This window comes from Triticum urartu, chromosome 7A (genome assembly GCF_056163025.1).
Source record: "Triticum urartu cultivar PI428250 chromosome 7A, HENAU_Tu73, whole genome shotgun sequence".
In the NCBI taxonomy this organism is placed as follows: Eukaryota; Viridiplantae; Streptophyta; class Magnoliopsida; order Poales; family Poaceae; genus Triticum; species Triticum urartu.
Genome location: NC_141879.1, coordinates 719,099,592 through 719,123,657, shown reverse-complemented (window position 1 = coordinate 719,123,657; position 24,066 = coordinate 719,099,592). Strand labels below are relative to the sequence as shown.

The window sequence follows — 24,066 nt, the reverse complement described above, 5'->3', positions numbered from 1 at the left end:
CGCAGGTACCGCATCTCGTTTCCTCACGTTTGTCTCGCTCACGACAGCATCAAACGAACTGCCGCTGTTTTCGTCGTAGTGGTTAACCTAGCAGGGCGCGTAACCTAGCTTTCTGGCGGTCCAGGCCATCGCAGATCTTGTTCTGGTAGTGCTGCTCGTCGTGATATACACAGTGATCACGCGGGCTAAAGTGGGTTTCTTCTTTCTAGGGTTAACCTAGCGTCGGTTGCCGTCGGTTGTGTGCACGACGGATCCGTTATTTGATGCAGCGGCTTAACTAGGTATCCGGCGATCCAAAGTAATCACGACTGGTGCCGTGGGCTAGGAATCCGGCGGCGCATGTTATCACGGGTAGCGCAGCTTCTCGCGATCCAAAGTGATCACGTACTGGATTCGTGGGACGTACCTTAATGCCGCTCGGTGTGGAGAGGGGGAGGATCCGTGGCTGATCAGAGGTCGTTGGCGTCGGTTGTGTGCACGATCTGAACGCCCTCAGTTGGGGCGCTCTCCGGTTGGGGTAGTTTATTTAATATCCGTGATCGTGCGCTAGGTGTTGTATATGTCAGCATTGATAATGTTTGCACATGCGATGATACATATTAATTGTTGTAGGAAATGGCGAACGATGAGTTAACTGATATGATGTATGACATGGAGTTTGGAGAAGTGATGAAAGACTGGATAGAAGATTGGTCAGATGATGAAAATTCAGATCGTGGAGATAGGTCAGAGAATGGGAACGTATTGGAAGATCTTAATGTGAGTCGCATTATCATGTTGTAATTTTTTTGTGGCATCCGACAATATTATATTTTGAAAATTTATAGATGGATGAACATGATGATGGCCAGGAAAACAATGAGCATGATGATGGTGAGGAAAACAACTCGGAGATCTCGAATGAGGATTACATTAGTCAGGTATGGAAGTGGAATTTTTTGTTGGCATTCATGCAAGTTGAATAAATCCTGGAATATTATATTATAAGTACTTATGTATATGTGTTATATTTTTCAGCTCATTTCCGAATATCATAATGCGTACGACTATTACGGTGAATCCGATGCGGAGACAGGCCTTGATGTCGAATCATTAGCTGCACCTGATTCTGGGGAGTCGCAATCGTCGGTCATCATGAGTGAGGTATGTATGTAATGAATGTTGTATGGAAGTAATGTTATACCATAGAAAATTGTTTTCATGGCTATGTTATGATTGTGTAGGTGACAGAAGTTGAGGGGAAAAAGAATGTCCAAGATACTACTAGTGCAGATGATAAGAGGGATATGTTCATGCAGATAATACAAAAGACTTTTACGTCTCATGATGCTGCGTATGATTTCTACAACAGCTATGCTAGAGAAAATGGTTTCAGCATTAGAAAGAATAGGGTCGGGTATACCAAAACCGAGTCACGTCAAATGCGTTATAGGCGGTTTGTTTGTTCCAGACAAGGAAAACGTGATAGCAGGTTGCTAACCGAGGAAGGACACAGCCGTAGGCTCAGACCCGAGACACGCTGCCACTACGAAGCGCACCTGACCGTGAAGTTTGACCAAAAGCGTGGGGTTTGGTATGTTGATAGTTTTGAGGACAAGCATAGCCATATCTTGGCAGGACCGGATGAGGTACCTTTTCTTTGGTCCCACAGAAAAATCAGAGAGTACCAGAGAGCTGAGATACTGTCCATGGGAGCTGCAGGGATTAGAATTCACGACATGATGGATTCGTTCATCAACAAACATGTATGGTATGGCGGTGTTGGTTTTACCAGGCGTGAAATATACAACCTTTGTGCCAGGGAGAAGGGGAAGCTGCTTTCAAAAGGTGATGCTGCCACAGTCATAGGCATCATGGCCAGTAGGAAACAGAGAGATCCTAGCTTCTTTTTCGAGTACAAGGTAGACAAGAAATGACATATGAATAGGATGTTCTGGTGTGACTCCCAGTCTCGTCATGACTATGAGGACTTCGGCGACGTGCTTGTATTTGACAGCACGTACAAGATGAACCGGTATGGTATGCCATTCATATCCTTTGTTGGTCTTAACCATCACCGGAAGACCACTATTTTTGCTTGTGCCATAGTTTCGGACGAGACCGAAGAGACATATGTGTGGCTGCTGGAGACTTTTTTGAGTTCCATGTGTCAAAAGATGCCGAAGAGTGTTATCATAGACGCCGACGCTGCGATGATCAAGGCAATTCGCCAAGTCTTGCCAGACGTGTGGCACCGTATATGTACGTGGCATATAGAAAAAAATATGAAGATTCACCTCAGTCACAAGTCCTTGAAGGAGTTCCGAACTCTTCTGTACTACAGCACGTCCACGGCCACGTTTGAGGAGAGATGGCACGCGTTTTCCAAAAGATGGCAGTCGGAAAAAACAGTAACATGGTTGAGACGGATGTATAAGAAGAGGAGACTGTGGGCCGCGGCTTATCTGACATAGGGTTTTTGGCTTGGCATGAAAAGCAACCAGAGGAGTGAAAGTCTAAACTCATGCCTTCACCTCCACCTAGACGGTGAAATGATCCTAGTGGATATGATTTTGCACTATGAGAACGCCGTTGTACGTATCCGTGAGAATGAGGCACGAGATGATTGCACGGCCTCACAGAGTGTACCGGTGGCAGTTACTAGCTCGAGGGAACTTGAGATAGCTACTTCTCACGTCTTCACTCCAGCAAACTTCTATATGTTGCAAGATGATCTTAGGAAAATTGGCGGCATGGAGATTGTAGAAATAAAGCTCGGAGACGGATCACAGCAGTACATCGTGGCCTGGAAGAATAACCGGAAGAGCCATTTTTGGGTGGAGTACACTCCAGTAAATTCCGCAGAAACTATAAGGTGCAGCTGTAGAAGAATGATTCGAAAGGGTCTACCTTGCAAGCACATATTCCATGTACTGAAGTACTTGAATATATCTGAAATACCAAAGTGTTTAGTTCTTGTGCGGTTCACGAAAGACGCAAGGTTGGGACTGCCTGCGAGGCGCACAAGTGATCTGTTGGGATTTGGATGGACTGGAGCAGCTGAAAGAATGAAATATAGCCAGGCCAGTGTGTTGGCTTCAGAAGCTATGCATGCAGCATGCAAACACCCAGCTTTGTGGGATCAGTTACAGGAGAGTTTGAAGACCGTGATAGCTAAGAGCCATGAGTATGATCAGCTAAAGGAAAATTTGAGTAAGAAAACGGCTGATCTTAGTACTTGTGCAATTGAATATGTAGACGATGGTGAAGGCAACATAGTTGAAGTTCAAGATCCTATTAAAGTATCAACGAAAGGTGCAACTAAGGTAGATGAGAACCGCCCTATGTCGAATCAGGTGCGGTGCATGCAAATTGCTAGGGCACACTAAACACAGCAAGAAATGCAAACTAAATAAGAAGTAAGTTTTGTACGCATTGTAGGTTATAATTGTTTTTAATTTGTCATTCATTAACTTATCCTGTTATCGTGTGCAGAAGCGTGGTGGGCGAAGAAGAGTAGAACAGTTGCTAGAGTTATGTTAGGATGAATCCAGTGATCTAATAGTGAGGTGTTCACAATGTGTTACTGTATACATGATACATGATATATAATATTGCAAGAGACCAATACCTTGAGATAGTGCTTGTAGCATATATGGACTAAACAGGAGGCGGTCACTAGGGAATTTAATCATGGAAAATGGATAGCATTTTAGCCATTGTAATGATGTCATCTTTTGTGTTGTCCACTCAAATTATATTATATTAGAAAACTAGACGATACCCGGCATGTTGTTGCGGGAATGTTTTGCAACATATTCATAGAGAAATGGTTACGTGTAACATGTATATGTTGTTGCGGGAATCTTTTGTTTGCATGTTGTAGTGGACCTTTCTCCATACATGTTGAATGACGAGGTGGCAAACTTGCATGTTAAGAGAAATAGGTTAGTGGTGGCTAGTTGTTTAGATATAGAAGATGTAATTATGTGTGGTAATAATTATTTTTTTTCACTCCTTTGGTTCAGCACCATTTAGATATGGAAGATACCAGCTCACGTTGGTCTATAGTATAGACTTCGTACCAAAAACCCACCATTTTCACCTCATAAAGAAAAGAAAAACCCACCATTTTAGGGCTTGTAGTGTAACTCGGGCCGCTTGCCGCAATGACGTGGAGGGGGGGGTGACGGATGCCGTTAGACGGCGCGACACACGGCCGCTCCCGTTGCCGAGCCCATCTAACAATTTTTATTTTGATTACAGCCCGTTTAAATGGGCCGCGCTGGCCACCTGGTCGGGGCGGTTCTTCCCTCGCGATCTCCACGCGCGTTCTATCTATCCACTGCGACCGCCGCCGCCGCCACCGATCCACGTCTTGCCGCCGGTCACATTACGCCATGGTTTCGTGGAGCGACGAGTCGAGCTCTTCTTCGGATGGCGAATCCGTGACTAGCCTGCAGGTACGCTCCTACTATATAATCTCCAGATAGTGCTAGGCTTAGGGTTAGGGTTCCTCATTTCCGGTATTTAATGCAGAGCGTTGATTTGTGCATTATCTCTATTGTTTCGTTTAGCTTCCTATGACTATCCCGTGCTATGAATGGAGTGGCATTGCTCACGATCTGCCTTCTCGTTGTCTACATCGAGAACCTTGCGTCAGGCTAGTTGCTTTTGATTCCTTGGACACTCGCAGACGTTTTCTTGCCTGTGGTCAGAAGGTATGTTGTTCCGTACTGTAAATATATGTTTACATTACCTCGTGCTCCACTTACTTCATGGTAATCCATTGATCTGCCAAAAATTGCATACAATTTAAATTAATTTGTGCATTTACAAATTCCGTATTTATGTTGTCTTTTTCATGGTCTAATATTTGTTTTAGCATATAATAGCATATACTTGTAGTTAATTGGGGCCTAATAGCGTATACTTGTATTTATGTTTTGTATATCATTGCATGCTACATTTTGTGTTTATATGATTGAGACCATATTTTTAGTGCATTGCATGTAATTGTATTGCATTTGTGCATATATGATTGAGACCATATTTTTTCATACTGTAGGAAGAAGTGAAATGTAACTATGTGGAATGGGTAGACCCGGAGTGGTCAGTGGCTACGAAGTTCTGCCTGAGAGAACTGTGGAGCATGTATGACGAGAAGTTGAGACAGAATATTAAGAATGCTGAAGACAAATGCATGTTAATTGGAGAAAAGAGGAGGACGGAGGAAGAGCTGAGATTTTTCAAAATGGACTTCGCTAAACTGGTGGCCGATAAGGAGGATGCTCTCACGCAGTTGGGCAATGCAAGATTATCACTTAGCGATCTCAAAGAGGAGCTGGAGAAGAATAAGATGGCAGACCATGGTTGTGCCAATCTACATCAGGTCCTGAGGGTAAAGGCTGAGAAAGACCGGGACCGGGTGGTGCTAGAGAGAGACCAAGTGATGAGAGAGAGGGACCAGCTGAAGCAAGAGAAGAAAAAACTGGAGTATATTATTGCAGATTTTCTCAAACAGAAACATGGGTACGTTGATAAGATCAAGAAGCTGAAGGAGATTTGTGATGAATTTTAAGTATGTTTTGTGGTTTATTGTTGAACTGAATGATCAAGTCCTATCTGCATTGTGGCCAGTTCATTTGTGTAAGGTATAAGTATATTATATTAACCAATAAATTATATCACTTTCGAAATAGTTTGCTCTTGTTTGACCTGCATCCTAATGCGGGTTCTCGGCTAAGCACTGAAATTCTTTTGCCCCCACCGGAGCTCTAAGTCGTACTGATCAAGGGGGCGAAAGAGTAGTTGATCATGTGATTGATGGTGCTACTGATCCTGATCTTCATGATGTAGAGAAGGAAAAGGCTAACAAAAATGTAGCAAAAAAGAACTGTGCAACGTGATTTGAAGCAACCGATAACGCCAAGGGAGTCTGGCGCAAGACACGAGGAAGATCCACCTGCAGACGCCGATCCCGAGACATCCAGCGGCAATCATGCGCACGGGATCCCAGGCGGATCTGCCTACTCCACCAACCGCAGGATCCACGGGTGGCCCGTCTGCGTCCGACACGCGGGCTGTCTCCAGCGAGCGGTCGGGCGGGTCCGGACCTGGCGCGTCGCCCCGCGCCAACTGGCGCTCATCGTCTGGGTCGCCCGCGTGGGGACCGGATCTGTCATTGTCTCGGGCGCGGGATCCCACACCGGATGGCACGACAGCCGAGGTTGATTCGCAGGCAAACAAAAAGGAATTTATCATTTTTTCTTATTGTTGAATAATGCAAAATCAAATCAAAAAAATATGCAAAAGTAAAAAGGAAATGAATTACTCTTCCATGGAAGAAAAGAATGAACACAGCAGCAAAAAACATTAAGGTAGAACAAATGAAGGGAAGCAAAAATTTATTGGTACGAAACATATAGTCTGACTGTATTACACATACACAAGTATGTGTGAGCGACCAAAAATCCACACAAAATCCATGGTATCGTGCTTATTACATGAATGATTGAAAATCAAAGTTGTCCATGCCGGGAAACGTGCTTCCGGACTTAAAACAAATGACTAAAACTAGAATCTTAAATCATGTATGATGTCTTCACGCCTTGCTTTTCTTTGCGATGTCGCGGATTTTGTTCTTCACACATTCGAGCGTGTTGGTAGGTGAGAGAACCAACTCGGCGACGAGACGCCTTCTTCTTGCATTAACAGTGGCCTGCAATTTTTAGAACAATGTTTAATGAATAGAAGTTGGTATTATACGACAATTGTACAAGTGTACGAAAAGAGAGGATAAATTACCTGGGTAAAATCGGTGGTCCATCGATCCCCGTCCCAATGCTCCATAACTTCAATCACAAAAAGGCCACAAGAGTTCCTAATATATATGCAAACATTATTCACCGTGCACACGAACATGTATTTCGTAAGTGAACCGTAACTCACCCGTCCTCTTGTAGTGGCATGTCGATCTGAGGTAAGATAGACCACTTAGTGACGTCTGGATATTTGCCAGGTGTAATACGGTTTGCCTCTTCCATATCAATTGCTATTGCTAGTCACTATTTGAAAGAAAGTAGTAGTGAGAAACCATATGACATTTCATATGAAGAATGCTCAATGTTGGGGAGAGTACCAGTGTTTTCACAGTGTCGAGAGAGAACTCGAGAGGATAGAGCAAATCAAAAACTCGGAATTCTTTCTTGCGGTTGTGCATCACCACGGTGATCCAGTGTGTATTGCCGACGTTCAACGGGAGAAACGACTAAAATGTGGAACACATTTGTAATCAGATGCAATTATGCTTGTTGAAATGAGTGTTAATGAACTAGTAAGAACATATTGTACCTTATCACGGATGGTATACTCGTCCAGAACCCTACGTACTGCTCCAGCTCTGCTCAACGCACTATCCATGTTGTATGTCGACGGTTTAGGGTTGTCTCGTGCCTTAGCACGATCAACAAGGTATTTGGACCTCCAGGCTGGACAGAGGTGCCGATCATGACCAATGCGCAGAGCCAAATGTGTCTGATAAGCATCGATAATCTGCGTAAAATAATAGAACATTTTATTTTCATAGGTGACACCTAGATTATGCACTTAAATAGCAGGACATGGTAATAGATCTTACGTCATCCGCCAACCATGTATGCTCAAGTACCGGTCGTATACTCTCCACAGTCACAGAGGTGCCATGTTCATTTTAGTAAACTCTTTTATTCATATTCTTCTCAGACCGAGCAGCTGCCTCCACAAACGTAACAGCAGCATCAATGAGTTCCGGTGTGAGATCGTCCTTAGCAGAGCCTTCCACGTCATTGTTACTAAACAGAGCTGCATGATAAATTACGAACGTCACGAACGGTGAGTACATTAAATGGTAGTAAATTAAGAACTAAGATAGCTACTAACGGTACCTCTAGTTGTGGTAGTGTTGCCGGATGGCTTAGTACCACGAGCGCTTTGCTTGCTGGGCTTGTCAAGTTTAAAGGGGGATTCAAATTTCTTGGGAACAGTCCGTCGGCGCTTCCCGGATATAACATCGTCTTCTTTTGCGGTTGCTGCAGACTTTTTCCCCTTGCTCTTACCCACCATCCTGTCGATAGAACTTGCAGAAATGTCAATGTCGAACGATTCTGCTCGAGGAGAATTACCTACAATCCAAGGGTTCTCCGGTGTTGCGCCGCACTCCGTTGTCTTGTCAACATTTAACTTGGCAGGTGTTTTCTGGTTAACAAAGAAATAGTGTGATAGGTTCAGTTAACGAAAATGAAGATGCATAATTGAGATAAATGAAGACAAATAAATGAAAACATACTACCTCATCATCGTTGTTCTTGTTGACAACAGGCTCGTCAGGCTGTGTCAAATCAATCGCCGGCTCTAGACCGTCAGAGTCATCCTTGTACACGAATTCTTTTTTTTTCTGGCGGACCATTCTCAAAGGAATCCACTTCTAGGTCTGCATCGTTGTTGCCGGAAGCCGCAGCAGCCGCGGGCTTGTACATCACACCATTTTGGTTCAACTTCTCTAACAATCTCTGCATTACATAAAAAATATTAATTAATGTCGACATGGTTTTGCAACTTCAAAAATGTTGTAAACATAGAATTAAGGGTGTGTCACCTCAGCTACTTGTTCCGGTATTTCCTTCATTTGGCTGTGTATGTAATCCATACACCGCTTCATGATGAGGTTCATCATCTCGTCCGCGTTTGAGGCTAACTTGGACTTCTTTGCCGCACCAACGACGGGCTTCATTTTTGGCTTTTCTGGTTCGGGTACTTTGCGCTCCTGCGCCCTATACTCCTTGGTTATGTTGTCTTCAATCTGCATGTGAAATACAAGTATATGTGATCAATAAAAATATTAATACAACTAATTATGTTATATAAAAGATTTAAGAAGTACCCAACGTAATGAATTACCTTTATGTTACCATGGCCACGTCCGTGGTCATAATAAAACTTGTCTCTCCTTGAGGCTGCAGCTTCAGTCCAATTTCTCATTAGAGGTTCCATGGACAAGCTAGGATTGAATGCGCATTCACCTTCCAGAGGCTGAACCTTCTCCCAGTACAGGTACTGCATGAATATGAAAAATTACAATTAGTACTATACAACAGGTAAATTAGCAATCATATTTTTTTTGGAATGGTACAAGTCTGAAAGGTGTACCTGCAGGAGAGCTAAGTTCCCTCTCGGCCATTGGTGGAGGTGTTTGCCTTTCCTCACGTAGCGAAGGCAGTCCAGCAGAACCCGGAGGGTGAATGCATTCCAATTAATCTTGGATATACGCTTGACATCCTCCACCAATGCGTAATATTGCTTTGGTACAGTCTTGCTCGACATGGGAGCAAGAACTGTTCCAAGCAACACGAGGACAACTGTCCGAAGGAAATCGTCGTCGGCAGATTTATTTTTTGTGATGTCCACAATCAGATCATCGATGACTATGTTACCTGTGGTCTTGCTCAGGAATTGAGGCGGCACTCGATCTTTAACATCCTCACCTTCCTCACTGAGAATACCTTCTGCCGACAGTCTGTGGTTCTCCAAGGCCAAGATGCACTCAACATCCACGGGATCGAGAGACACTTCGCCAACCAAGTCTTGTACAATGACTCTGCCCTTGCTAGGATCAAAAATCTCAACCATGTATCGGATCAGCAGTGTACGCATCTTCAGCGAAGGTATCTGAAGCATGCTGCGGAGTGGTGTTTCGGCAAGTGCGGCCCGTTGACCGGAAGATAGACCGGCAATAAGTTTGCACCATTTTTCAACGGCGCAAACAATTTCTCCGTTCAATTCATCCATCCTGTTAAAAAAACATACATGGTTACAGTACCATAAATTATGTAATCAACTTTTTTCCTAACATATTGTTGCATAAAACATAATAATGGAATACACTATCCCACATTATATAGAAAACTATACAACATAATTTATTCATACTGAAACATTCAGCAGAGACACGTGCAACACATAAAATGACAGTTTAACAAGTACTTATTTAACCAATTAGTTTCATAATCAAAAGTAACATTATTTATCTAATCATTTATTTTCATATGGTACTGTACAAATAGATATAAGAATCAGTGACAGTGCCTAATTAATAGTAAATCGAAAAGAAAAAAAATGAAATTATGCATACTGGAACATGCATCAAACAAACGTGCAACACATACAATATTAGTGGGCGTCTCATAGTTGCAACATGGATGTCTTAGGGCATTGCTATAACTTAAAGTGACTATGCTATAACTAACACTGATTTAAAATTATTGTTTATTCATCAATCCAACCTACAAGTGAAAGACAACAAACAACATGCAGAAACTAATTTGCAATCGTAGGGCTATCTAATCTAATACACACACAAACAAATCTAGTGTCATAGGCTTATCTAATCTAATACACGCACAAACAAAAAACATATACTCCAACAGATGTAATGCGAAGATTATGCACTAATTAATCTTAGTCTTATCGAATCTAACACACGCACAAAGAAAAGCATGATGGATGCGGTACGGTTGCCAACATACTGGATCGGTCGATGAAGATGGAAGTTGTCGGCGGTGTAACATGGACGCAGTTCGTCCACGACAGCCAGCACGCGCTGACGATCTGGATGTTCTCGACGATCTTGGTGGAGTTGGGCCGATGCTAGGGACGCAGTTGTCGCCGACTCGGCGGTAGGAGCCGTCGTAGACGACATGAAAGACGATGCCGAGACTATATAGGAGGAGGAGGATCTCCTAGGTCGTCGTAACCACCAGGGAAAGTACGTCCGTGATCTTTGCCTTCCTTGGTTGAGGAGAGGCAGTACGTGCTCCTAAATTAAAGGGATAGGCTTCCCACGCTTGAGTTTTTTTTGTAGATTCCGATCCAGAAATTGTGTAACAAATCGCAGGTGCTCCTCTCTTTGAGCGACGAGGGGCTCGTTTCATGTACTTTTTTTCTTTTCTTTTTCATATTACAAAATTTTGATATCAAATAATTATTTCAAGTCAACCAAATGGCCCCAAATTTTTTTCACACAATGGGATGACCATGGACATCATGCATGCCAATTCTCATCGATTTCCGACACTCGATGCATTTACTAGGATTTTGCCGGCGAAAAGAACCCGAAACGCTGCCCGGACGTGACGCAACGTTCGTTCGGTGTCAGGAATGGCTCACATGTTGCATGGGGGCCTACATTGGGCATGCTCACATGGTGCCAAAGTTTGGTGTCATTTCATGCAGGCCAGCACATAGCACATGTGCAATCACCATCATTCGGGTCTGCCGGAGGGGGAGCCTGAAGGACGTTGTTTTTCTGGACTCAACCAAATGGCCCCAAATTTTTTTCACACAATGGGATGACCATGGACATCATGCATGCCAATTCTCATCGATTTCCGACACTCGATGCATTTACTAGAATGAAAATTATATTTAAGAAGTGAAATAGAAGACAACATACATTCATGGAATTTTGATTTTTACAACTATAATAAGAAATAAAATACAAAACATATACTTCAATTTTAAAACTCTAAGAAGAAATAACAAAGAAAAAGTATATTTGATATACCTTTTTTGAAATAGAAAACAGAAAAGATATACCTTTTTTTATAATAAAGATGAAACATATTATATTGCATTTTTTGAATTTTAATAGTGCGAGAATAACTGAAGGAGTAAAAATATATTAGATTTTAAATTATTGTATAGATAAAAAGAAAATAAATATTTAAATGAATAAGTGAAATATAAGAATTAATTTTTCGTACACATTGAATAAGTGAAATATAACACATTGAAGCAGCTCGGTTTTAAATGTGGTAATAATCTACGCGCGGGTGAGGCTGGCCTACGACGGCCCACCCGAATTAGGCCCAAGCGAGCGTCGCGCCGGGCACATCCCAGCGGTGCTGGGAGTTTAATCCCACCTCGCCAAGCGAGGGGAGTTCGCACCGGTTTATATACCGGGTTGAGCTTCCCTTTTCGAGTTCCTTTCTAAAGCGGGCATCACATGCCTAACCCCGTCCGTCCCTGCCCAGTGGGGCCTACTAGCTGCCTATTATCACAATCTGGCGGGCCTGCATCCTGGCCCAATAAATGATTGGGTTGCTAGTCGTATGCTGGCCGTTGAATTGTGTAGTATGCAGCTAGTAGGCGGGCTTTTTTGGGTCATATTTCACTTTTTGCATTTGTCACCATTATTTGTTGTTATTAAAATCACCTCATAAAAGAATATAACACAACAATTTTTCGCACATTCATGAATTTTCTAACTGTCAGAACAAGTAATACAGAAAAATATATATGTGATTTAATATTTTTTCAAAGATAAAACTAAAATTTTAAATTAAATATAAATTTTACAAAATATTTATAATATTTGGACCAAACATTTCCACCATGTGAGGATACCCAAAGTAATTTTTAAAATTTGTATTCAATTTTTTGCATATGTCAAATGTCTAATTTTGCACACAAGTTTGAAACAAAATATGTCACATGTCAATTTTTTTGCATATGTCACATGTCAAATTTTGCAAACAAGTTTGAAGCATTAAATTTTCAAATTTTAAATTAAATATAAATTTTACAAAATATTTAAAATATTTGGACCAAACATTTCCACCATGTGAGGATACCCAAAGTAATTTTCTTTCATAGCCATGTTTGGCACATGTGGGTCACCATGTACAAAAAAATTGGGTGATTTGGAGGTGGTGGAAAAAATCACGTATATTCAAAAACTGGCTTAACCAAATGGCCCCTCCGGAATGCGATGATTTTTTCGACCACCTCCAAATCACCTCTATTTTGGCACACATGATATCTTGCACAAACAAAACTAGTTTTCCAAGGTTTTATATTTTTTTGAATTTTTTATTAATTTATAATGCCCTCTAGACTGACTGGTCAAACCATCGGTCTATACCTCAAGGGGGCATTGTAAAGTATTAATTTTCCAAATTTCCTTTCATAGCCATGTTTGGCACATGTGGGTCACCATGTACAACAAAAATTGGGTGATTTGGAGGTGGTGGAAAAAATCACGTATGTTCAAAATCTGGCTTAAGTTAAACTAAATGGCCCCTCCGGAATGCGATGATTTTTTTGACCACCTCCAAATCACCTCTATTTTGGCACACATGATCTCTTGCACAAACAAAGCTAGTTTTCCAAGGTTTTATATTTTTTTTGAATTTTTTTAATTTATAATGCCCTCTAGACTGACTGGTCAAAACATCGGTCTATACCTCAAGGGGGCATTCTAAAGTATTATTTTTTAAATTTTCTTTCATAGCCATGTTTGGCACATCTGGGTCACCATGTACAACAAAATTTGGGTCACAATATTTGAATTGTTTCTGAATTTTTTATGCCCTGCCCAATGCCGGTTCGAAACATGCAGCTTCACGGAGCCACTATAAATTGTACGAAAGGAGATCTTTCATATTACATATAATCAACTTCCATTTCATGAAAAAACTCCTTCATGTTACAAATAATCATTACACCTTTATTCAAATATTGTTTTTTGCACACACACACACACCATCTTTAACTACTTTTTTATTAGTATTTGATGAAATGAAGGAATATGTGTTCAGTTATTGGAATATTTGATCATATATATGGTGGAGTATTTGCTATTTTTGCTTACTCAAATGAAGGAAAGATGTCATATGTGTCGACGAACAATTTCCACTTACTTCAATAAAAAACATTAATTTACTTAACGCAAAGTTTTACATTTGGTCCGATTTGCTTATGGGCAGAGCATGTTGCACATGGCCACAGCATGGGAATTTATTGCACCATTGCCGCAGCATGTTCCACATGGCTGCAGCATGGGAAGTGTTTGCAGCATGCCTGATCAGTGAAGCAACACTGATGCGGCATGTCTGATCATTGCAGCAACTAAATTCAAGCAAATCATACATCTAAGGGACCATAATGGCAAATTTAAGGGACACAAATATAGATAGCAATATATACTACTGCCATAGATAGCAGCATCCACACAGCACACTTGCTGATGCAGACCACTAGCATATTAGATATGTTTGGACCGCACATCACAGTACTGCACTTAGATAAAGTTCATACTAAATTACCACTACAAGTTTCCACCATCATAATACCACACAAAGTTCACCAAAAGGACCGAGCCTTCCTACATCATACGACAACAAGGGTCTAGGGCAACTACATGTCAGGGTTTCTCAGGACCTTGTGGAGGGGCAGAATGCTGAGCCCTGATCTTGTAGTCATGACTGCTGATGGATGTAGCCCGACAATGCTCCATCAGATGCTCCAGCAACCCAGACCTGGGCTTGGGCCTGCTGTAGTAGGGGCACCGGTACTTGTCAGACCTCCAGTTGTAGTACCTAGCAGATCCTTGGGCCCTGATCTTCAGCACCTCCTTCTCTTCAAACGACTCGACGTTCCCCTCGACCACATCATCTCCAGATTGATACTGCACACATTAATGACTGACATTAATACATTATGCATTCAAATACTACAAACATCTAACACTAAGTCAATGCACAAATAACATTTCAGCTAGGCCTTACCTCGTATGGCTCATCCTCATCACTGTCATAAGGGTAGTAGCCAGATGAGTCCCACTTCCTCTTCTTGCCAACAAGATCCTCCTTCTGCTATATTGTCAACCAAGCAAGTCATTTACAAGGAATTGAATTGCAGTTCAAATAATGTCATTACAAAAAAGTTGATTTTGCATAATGATGGAAAGCTCCTAACTATATTTCATACACTATATATGAAGCTATATACATACTAAACAATTGGCTTATGAAAATACAAGTTCATTCATATGGACATACAATTTCAGTTTTTGCTTTTGAACATGCATATGAAGGTATAAATGAATATCATTCCTCTCTTATTAACCCATGATATAGCAGTTTTTGACAGACAATGCAAATAGGACCTTTATATATAACTTCACAAACATGTCAGGTTTTCATTTCATTTGTAAATCTTAATAAATATTTAGTTCAGAGCAGTTCTCAATGATTACTCATAAGTCAGAATAAGTGAAATGGTGAAGCCTAACTCCTACATCTAATTAAAATACCCTAACTCCAGCATCTAATTAAAAAACACTAACTCCTAGATCCACTGGAACATTGAATCACAAAATTTACTTACATATATCATTGGATATAAATGAATCCACTACAAATAACACTAACTCATACATCTAATTAAAATATCATAACTCTTACTTCTACTGCATCATTCAGTCACACCATTTAATTACATTTATATCTACCTATATATGAATCCAATACAGAAGAAACCTAACTAAACATCTAATTAAGAAACACTAACTAGTACATCTACTACACATTCAATCACAGAATCTATATAACTGTCTATAAATGAATAATGCAATAAACCTTAACTAATCAAGTAATTTAAAAACCATAACTACTACATCTACTGGATGATTCAATCATAGGTCCAACATATAACTGGCTATAAATGAATCCAATACAAGAAAACCCTAACTAAACATCTAATTAAAAAACCCTAACTACTACATCTACTGGATGATTCATATGACATTCATGCATGGAGTTATGCGACAACAATTTAATATGAGAGTTGGTCATCTGGCATAGTTGCATGTCTAGCAAACCTACTTATGGTTCACTTTATAAGTACAGGAATCCTACAGATCAAAAATAAACCTACCTACAATTTGAGTTTATGGATAATGAAGTGAAGCTCCTAACTATTTTGAAATTGTGCACTAGTTAAACATACTGTGTTCATTTCAACAATTAATTGATAGACTTCAAATGAACGAAGTAGGATTTTAACCTCATTTGTACAATATCAACTTTAATAGATGCACTGGGTGGCGGCTCAGCCCCTGCCGTGGCCCACTGAGGAAATATGCAAAACAAATCTAACAACATATAGAGCACATAACAAAATCTGAGCACATGAGGCAATCCAGATTCCAATATAAAAAACCTAACTCTCATTATGATCTCTCTAGCATTCAACCACGAATCAACTACAAAAAACCCTAACTCTCAAATGGGGTTCCCCATTCAATCAAAAAAACCTAACAAGCAGAAGGGGGTGCCGCATTCAATCACAGATCTAAAATAAAAAGAACCTATCTACTAAATCTTCTGCTTATCAACTACAACTATGAGAGGAGGGGAATGAGAAGCATTACCACATCCACCACCTGCTTGTCGCTCGCCTCCGCACCTGCATCCAGTGCGCCGCCGGACGCCGTCACCACCAGGTCCGGCACGACGGAGTCCGAACCCACCATCCCCTGCTCCACCAGATCCGTCGCCGCAGTGACCGATCCAGCGACTGCGGGTGCAGCATCTCCCGCACCACCGACGGCGGCCACTTCTTGGACGGCATCTGCCGCGGTGTTCGCGGCCTCGACCGCAACTCCGTGCGCAGCGGCGGCAGCGCCACCACCTTGCGCCATCGAAGCCTAAGAGAACCCACCGGAGAGAGGGAGGCGGTGGGGTTGAGCGAGTAGGTGCGGTGGCGGGGCGATGGAGAAGAGGGGGAGACGATGCGGCAAGGAGAGAGGGAGTGAGCCGATTTGGGGGGAAATGGTGGGGCGATGCAGCCGGTGGTGGTTCCCGTCCCTCTTTATAGGATGTGACATTTTTGGAAGTTTTCGTGCGCCGCGTGGCTAGCCCACGACCGCCGCACGTGACAAGGGAAAACGATACGCCCACGCCCACGACCGCCGCACGTGACAAGGGAAAACGATACGCCCACGCCCACGACCGCCGCACGTGACAAGGAAAAACGATACGCCCACGTACAATACATGTATACCCTCAGTGTACAAAAGTAATCGGGCCAGTGCGGGCTTGTACAGGGCTGTACCCGCGCTCTCCGCGGGCATAAAAAGACAATCGTGCCCCTCTTCACGAATTGTTTTTGACAAATCTCAGCCGTCCTTGTGTTTCTCCCCCTCGCGTTCAGCCCGGGGGGGAGCACCGGAGCAGATACGTTGTAACTCAGTCATGGAATAAAATTATAATTCAAGTATTGTAACTCAATCATATGCTTAACGAACTCTAAGCACGCACGCACCTTGGCAAACGTATAGCTTGAAAGAACAAAGTAAGAATGTTCCCTCCCCATGCATATGATTTACAGTACTAATTGGTATAGGAATAGTAGGTAGGTACTACAATTAACTAAACAAGACTGCGTATGTTATTATGCACCAACATGCCACCAAATCCGGCGATGATCGATTTTCCCAGTTGTTAGCTCTCCTCGGCGATGACAGCTTAGTCCAGCACCACCACCAACGACCTCATGCATGTGGAGTAGTAATGTAGTACTCCTATATGCATGTCAGAGGCAAACGCGTCACCAAGCCGAACACACAACCTTACTTGACTTGACTTTGCTATAATATCTCACACAATATTGGATGTACATACTCCGCATATGCATGGAAGGCGACTGGAGTAGTTGACGTTAACATACACTGCAATAACAATTGATTCTGGCCACACTCGGTCGATTCTGATCTTTGCGCCCTTGCTTTCCTTCCCTGTCCGGGAACGTACGCGTTTCTTATCACTTTCGCAGTATGACATTCTCCTTCATCCTGGTCGCTTTCGCGTGCTGCTCGCTCGGTCTCAGTTTTTCGTCCAATAATAACAGGACTACAAGAGCGTCGGTGGGCGTTTTAGACCAAGACTTGAGTTTTTGTTTCGGTACAACCCCCCATCCCCTTCCCCTAAAAGTTTGCATGAATCTTAAAGTTGAATATCAAAGTGTTAGCCTGCAGATATGGATACAAAAGATTATATTGCCCTTTTTGGTGGAAATGATAATTAGGGGCTAGATGCCAACTTTCCTGGGTCTTCTAATGTGCAAGTGGAGGCCAAGATATTTCCAACCGAATCGTGAGTTCGTGACCACTATTTCGTCTGAAATTTTATTTGCTCCTTGCTGGTCACTTTGTGTGCCTTAGAGCATCTCCAGCCGTTCAGCCCCTTCGGGCGTCGAAAAAGAGCGGTCTGGGGGTAAACCGGCGCTAGATTGGCCCCCTGGGGACGACCTACCTCCCAGCCACGCCTCCAGGCGCCGCCCCCAGCCGCGGCAAATTCAAACGTAGTCATTCCCGCTCACAAAATAGACGCCACAAATCCGGCGATCAAGCGGCCACAAGTTCGGCGATCGAATGAAAAGTTCGGTGTACAAAAAGCAGAAAGGGCGCGCGTGCGCATCAGACAGCGAGGTCGGCCTCCGGCGTCGGCAGAGTCAGCGTGTGCGGGCTTGGCGGGGTCTCCGTGCTTGGTGGCGTCGGCGTGGCTTCTGTGTTGCGGGGAGTCTCGGCGGCATCATCGCTCAGGCTTGGCGGCGGCGGCGGCGTGGGCGTCGTCGTCGAGGGAAGCTGGTTCAGGATGAGGCCACGCTCCACCAAGTACCACGCTTTGACCACCTCGTCGTTGCTCTGGAGCATGTCCGCCCCGCCCAGCAGGAAAGCCAGGTCGATGTTTCTCTTCTTCGCGGCGACGTTGGTCCGGAGTAGGTCGAGCTTGATGGCGCTGCTCGACATCAATGCCGACCACTGCGCCTCGGTCTTCTCTTCACGAAGGACGGCCCGGGCCTGTGCGTCGGCGAGGCAGTGCTTGATGGACTCCTGCACTCGAGCGGTGGCCGCGTCGGCGTGTTTCCCCTTCTTCGCACCTTTGTTGCCGTCTGACCGCCCTTCTGACGCGCCCGGAGTCGGCGCGTCCGACTTGTAGGTCTTCTTGGCCTTGTCGAGGGTGCGCCGGACTTGCGCCCACTTCTTGCACATGTCAATGCGCTTGTAGACGTGGAGGTACTTGAATTCGGCGTCGTTGTTGCCCTGCCGATACAAGGCGAACATGCGCAGCAACTGCGCGGAGGAACAAACAGTTGGCGGGCGCACAAGGCGAAGAGAGACTGGAGACCGGCGTGGCATACCTGATCCTCAACGCCCGCGCCGCTCTCCGGGCGAGCCGCGACCTCCTCGACGATCCCATGCCATTTGTTGCACGCCCCCTGGATACACCCCCGATGGTTCGCCATCGCCTTCGCCCAGCGCTGCATGTAGACGCCTTTAAAGTAGGGGTCGACGAGTTTGCGCTCGTCGAACTCGGCCTTGATGCGCTCCTAGTACGTCTCGATGCTCTGGTTCGTGCCGGTGGTTGGGTCGAGGCATACGACTTTCCATGCTTCGGCGAGGCATTCCTCCTCCTTGGACGCCCACTTGATGCGCGGCTCGCCAGACCTGGCCGCCCGCTTCTTCTTCTTGCGCCGCCTCGCCGAAGCAGTCGCCGGCTCCTCCTTCTCCTCCTCCTCCTCCTCCTTCTCCTCCTCTTCGTCCTCCTCCTCCTGCTCCTCCTGCTCCTCCTTGCCGTAGACGTAGCCGAGCTCGCCGTCCATGCCGCCGCTGAGATCCATCGTGTCGTCCGGGGTGATGAACCCGGGAGACGCGGCGGCCGTGGTCGAGCCTGTCGCCATGATGTCGTCCATGTCGGCCTCAGTCTCGTCGGTGTCGCCGAGGTGTGAGAAGGGCAGCGTGCCACGGTGGAGAGGGGGCGTCGGGGAGGACGCGTAGGCGGGCGGCGAGTAGTTGTATGGAGGGTACTGCACGCCAGCGAAGGCGGGCGAGGGCGTGCGATGGGCCGGGTGTCCATGGGGGAAGGTGACGTTGGAGTTGAACCCACCGTGCGCGTCCCCGTCGGCGTAGCCCGGCGAGGGCGTGCATCCCCATGGCTGCGGCGACGGAGAGCCGACACCTTGCTGGCCCCAGGGCGCGTACTGGGCGTGGCTGCCGGGTGGATTCATCATCCCCACGCGAGTCACCTCGGCCTCGGCTTGGTCCGCCGAAGCCGCAGCCGCACGCGCCGCGTTGTCACGGGCCTTCTTGGCGATTGCCCTATTCCGCCGGTCGGCGATGACAGCCTCCCGTCGCTGAACCCGGTGGCTTGGACGGCGGCGCCCTCGGCTTCCTCTACTTCGGCTGGGCGACGGAGGCGGTCGCGGTTGCCGCGGCGCGGGGGACGACGTACTTCTTCGGTGGCATGGCGGCCGGTTGGGAGGCGAGCGGGAGGGAGCTTGGCGGGAGGAATGGAGAGAATGGGAGGGAAGTGGGGGGAAAGCGGGAAGAAACGGCGGGAAAAGGCGCTCGACTCGCCGACAGGGCGGACCCACGCGCCCTTTTCACTTGTGCCGGCGCCTCCCAGGGCGTCGGGTTCGGGCTAGGTCCGCCGGCACCAGTTTCGGCCCGAGTCGGCGAAAAACGGGCTTCTGGGGACGCGACTGGGCCGTTTTTTCAGCACCGGCGCGGCAAAAACGCCTGGGGAGGGCCTGTTGGAGGCGAGGCTGGAGATGCTCTTAGTGTGACAACCAGACTGTTGTGTTCATGTGCATATATTCTCTTTTTTACATAACCGAATAAGTTAAATAGAACAAATACTACACCTTTTGCTTAAAAGGCTAATTATAATTGAACATGCATTTGGATTTAATAATGTAGTTTCTATGTAGCTGAATTAACCATTTTAGGTATAGTAACAAGACCATAATGTAGTTTCTATGTAGCTGAATTAACCATTTTAGGTATATATATTTCTTAAGACAGTTTGATATGAAAATATGATGTGTTGTTGTTTTTCCAAAATAAGACAATCGATGTCATTATAGTTTAGCTAGATTGTCTGACTTCAAAATGTAATTGAATGTATTATTGATTTTTTTCAGAAGAAAACATGTAACTGGATGTTAAAAAATGATTGTTGTGCATGATCATTATCTGCATTGTGCATTTCACAACTCCTGTTATGTTGATTATTATCAAACTAATAATGGCAATTTTGGGGATGGTGACTCGGTAGTGTAGATGACTGTCGATGTCGAGGTGAGTCCCCTCCACATGCACTGATTAGTGGTATAGTCCATGCTGGTTTAGAGGTGCAGCCATTCTGATCAAGATACAGCTCATTTGTCCCTGTTTCTCGGCTGAGATTTGCATAAAGCCACACTCAGGTATATATGGCTTTATAATATTCAGAAGGCTAGTTTAGGAATATGCTCAGATATTTGTAGACTTTCGAGATCTACTAGTAAATTCTTTAGCACTTGAGGACTTAGAAAGATCACCAAGTGCTCTGGTTTGGCAAATCTTCGTACCACGCAAACTTGATAAACTTCAACATTTTCTAATTGACATAATGGATGTCAAGACGGTTGAATTTCATATTTTTATAAAGGACATTTCATTGAATTGATATATCGAGGTGATACAATCGCATCTAAAAGATGCTCGACCTCTACATAACTCGATGAACACAGCCAAAAAGTCCAACCGACCCAAAAAATAAAATTGTTTTACAACTTAAAAAAGATAAATTAGTCCAAGCCTATGATGTGGCAGATCCTATCCGGAGATCACACCGCCATGCATGGGGGAGAAAACCTCCCTGGGCGAACACTCCAGCCGCGTAGGCGCCATCATAAAAAGGTCCCTATCCTCCGGCCTCTGCAGGATAGAACAAGTAGGGAGCCATCGCGTACATACATGAATAACCTGCATAGGAGATGAAACACATTTTTTATTAAAAAACACATAACTCCTGGTAAGCCACAATGCCCAGCATAAGGCAGCCGCCCCCACAAGAATATGTGCAGAAAATTATTTATCAATACCCCTCAACCAATTGCCGAACATGTTACGAGCACTACGTGGTGGGTATAAATTTGAAGCTACTTGAACTATGGCCCAAACCGCCCGAACGAACTTACACTCAAAAAATAAGTGCTTAATAGACTCGTCATGTTGGCAAAAGACGCACGCCTTGGTGCCTTGCCAGTTGCGTCGTGCTAGATTATCTCTAGTTAAGATGACCCCTCTATTTAGGAACTAGAGGAATATCTTCACTCTTAGAAGGATTTTAAGCTTCCACATGGTCGCTCAAAACTAGAGAAGGGAACAATAATGTTTAAAGGCAATAAAGGACTTGGTTTTGTATTCACTGTAATTCCAAGCATTTTGGCGATGAGCATACTGAATGTGCAAGTTGATATATTTAGATATGATCAGGTTGCATGGTGTTTATTTATTTACTATTTTTACTTACCTCTTGGTTCTTCGAGACGGTTTCTAATGTTGACTTGTCTGCCCTCTCAGTTGCAGAACCTAGCAAGAAGACCACATGGAATATTTATCCATTGAGAGAAGTCCATATTACAACCCTGAATTGTCACCAGAAGTCTAAGAAATAAGCCCAAACTTCAAAGCCGTCCATTTTATAACCTCTAACTCGCAAACGGGGCAAATACCAACCCTAAACCGGTTTCATCTCAGTTTTGACTGGTTTTGACCATTGATTGCCTAGTCAGCATCCTATTCACCTTGCCACGTCACCCACCCACCCTACCACCTCTATCTTTCGCATATATTTATTTCTTTGTTTATTTTCCAAATGGTACCTGCACGTGACGTAGCGAGGTTGATCGCCGAAGGGCGGAGCGGCACCGCAGAGGCGTGGCGATGCAGGGACGTTGAGAGCCGGACGGACGAGCAGCGCCTTAGAGAGGCTATGCAGCTACTTTGAGCACCGGATGGAGCAGCGGCACTGGAGGTGAGCACGCCGCCACCGTGGAGCAGCTCGCCCGTGTGCGCCGCTGGCAGAGGCGTGCACGTCTATACCGCGCTCTTAGCGACTGTTCAACGCGCGTCGCGAGAACAGTTGGGTCGGACGTTGGGTGCGGCCTATAAAAAATACACCGTATTTTTAAGAAAACTCCAAAATATATGATAACCTATATAATTTAGTTAATAATAACATAAGTACAAAATTTTCGTGTGTTATAACAAAAACAGGCATGTCTCAAATATCTGATGTACTTCTAAAAAAATGTTTCATGTACTTTTAAAAAGTGCTCACATATTTAAAAAAACTAATTACACATCTCAAAAAACAACAAAAGTTGTTCATGAGTTTTTTTAATTTTTTTAATCTGATTTTATAAAGTACTTCATGTAATTAAGAAAACTATTAATGCGTTTAGAAATGCGCATGTTTTTTAATGTTCATGTAATTAAAAAAATATTTTACACATTCAAAATCATGAAATTGAAAAAATTACACGACTAAATTTTCATGATGTTGTTGCACGATTAAATTTTTAAGTTAGTTAATCGGAGTGATCAAGTACGTTTCATAGTGTAAGTTTATAGGTTCAACCTGCGATGAATCTCTCGTGAACGAAGCGATGAGATGGTCTAGAAAGTAAGTGGGAAAATTGGCCTAGGAAAGGCAACCACAGATTGGTACTAAGGATAAATTGATAGCAATAGATGAGGAATGAGACGAGTTGTATGTAAAATTTAAACAAAAAGTGTGAAGCCTTCAGTCATTACAGCTCGACTGTTAGCCACAACCATGTGTTGTGCACGTTAACTCATAATTTACGCACTTTTAAGTCAATTACATTACACATGGTTTACATAGCCCATTAAATTAAAAATTAATGCAATACATTTCGTTGTTGTTTTTTAAGTCATTGCCAAAAGTCGACCTCCTGAAAGAGGATCCAGACTACAGAATTAGAGGTTGTGACACAGACTTGTCGTGAATGGTGTCATTCACACTTTTACAAGTCTAGTGATATCTAATCATCTGTTTATACTGAATTTTTCTACTTCCTAATTATCTTGTCATCAAATGTATATTGCTTTTCACATTCTATATCAATAGTACATTTAGGTACAACTATTAATAATGTAAAACAACTCATATTTTACTATAAAATGCATATATTTCTACTATTTATCATTAGAAATACGTTTCTAGTGCTATGTGAAATGCATCATTTTGCAACAAAAAAGTGGATGCTTAAGCAAGTTTTTTTGTTAGAATGGCTTTCATCATAGATTTGAGCAGTTCAATATTATCAAAATATTCTACAAATAAACCACACATTTAATAATTATATTGTATTTGTCTGTGTCCTTTCTCATTGTATTCCTAAATATCAAGAGAA

At 43.7% G+C, this 24,066-nt stretch overlaps 2 protein-coding genes and 1 pseudogene across 2 annotated transcripts; 1 reads left to right on the top strand and 2 right to left on the bottom strand.

Moving 5' to 3' along the window:
• The first annotated feature begins 827 nt into the window (after positions 1 to 827).
• On the top strand, positions 828 to 3,402 carry LOC147962178 (protein FAR1-RELATED SEQUENCE 5-like; annotated as a pseudogene).
• Positions 3,403 to 14,218: 10,816 nt separating this feature from the next.
• On the bottom strand, positions 14,219 to 16,498 carry LOC147962177 (uncharacterized). The gene is made up of 3 exons (XM_087534075.1): positions 16,229 to 16,498; positions 14,583 to 14,669; positions 14,219 to 14,482 (listed from the first exon to the last, which is right to left on the bottom strand). Exons 1-3 carry the CDS (start codon positions 16,496 to 16,498, stop codon positions 14,219 to 14,221), a joined length of 621 nt encoding a protein of 206 aa, XP_087390201.1.
• Positions 16,499 to 18,274: 1,776 nt separating this feature from the next.
• LOC147962176 (uncharacterized) lies at positions 18,275 to 18,922 on the bottom strand. Its single transcript, XM_087536401.1, has one exon. The coding sequence runs from the start codon at positions 18,920 to 18,922 to the stop codon at positions 18,275 to 18,277; it is 648 nt and encodes a 215-aa protein (XP_087392527.1).
• Between the last annotated feature and the right edge of the window lie 5,144 nt (positions 18,923 to 24,066).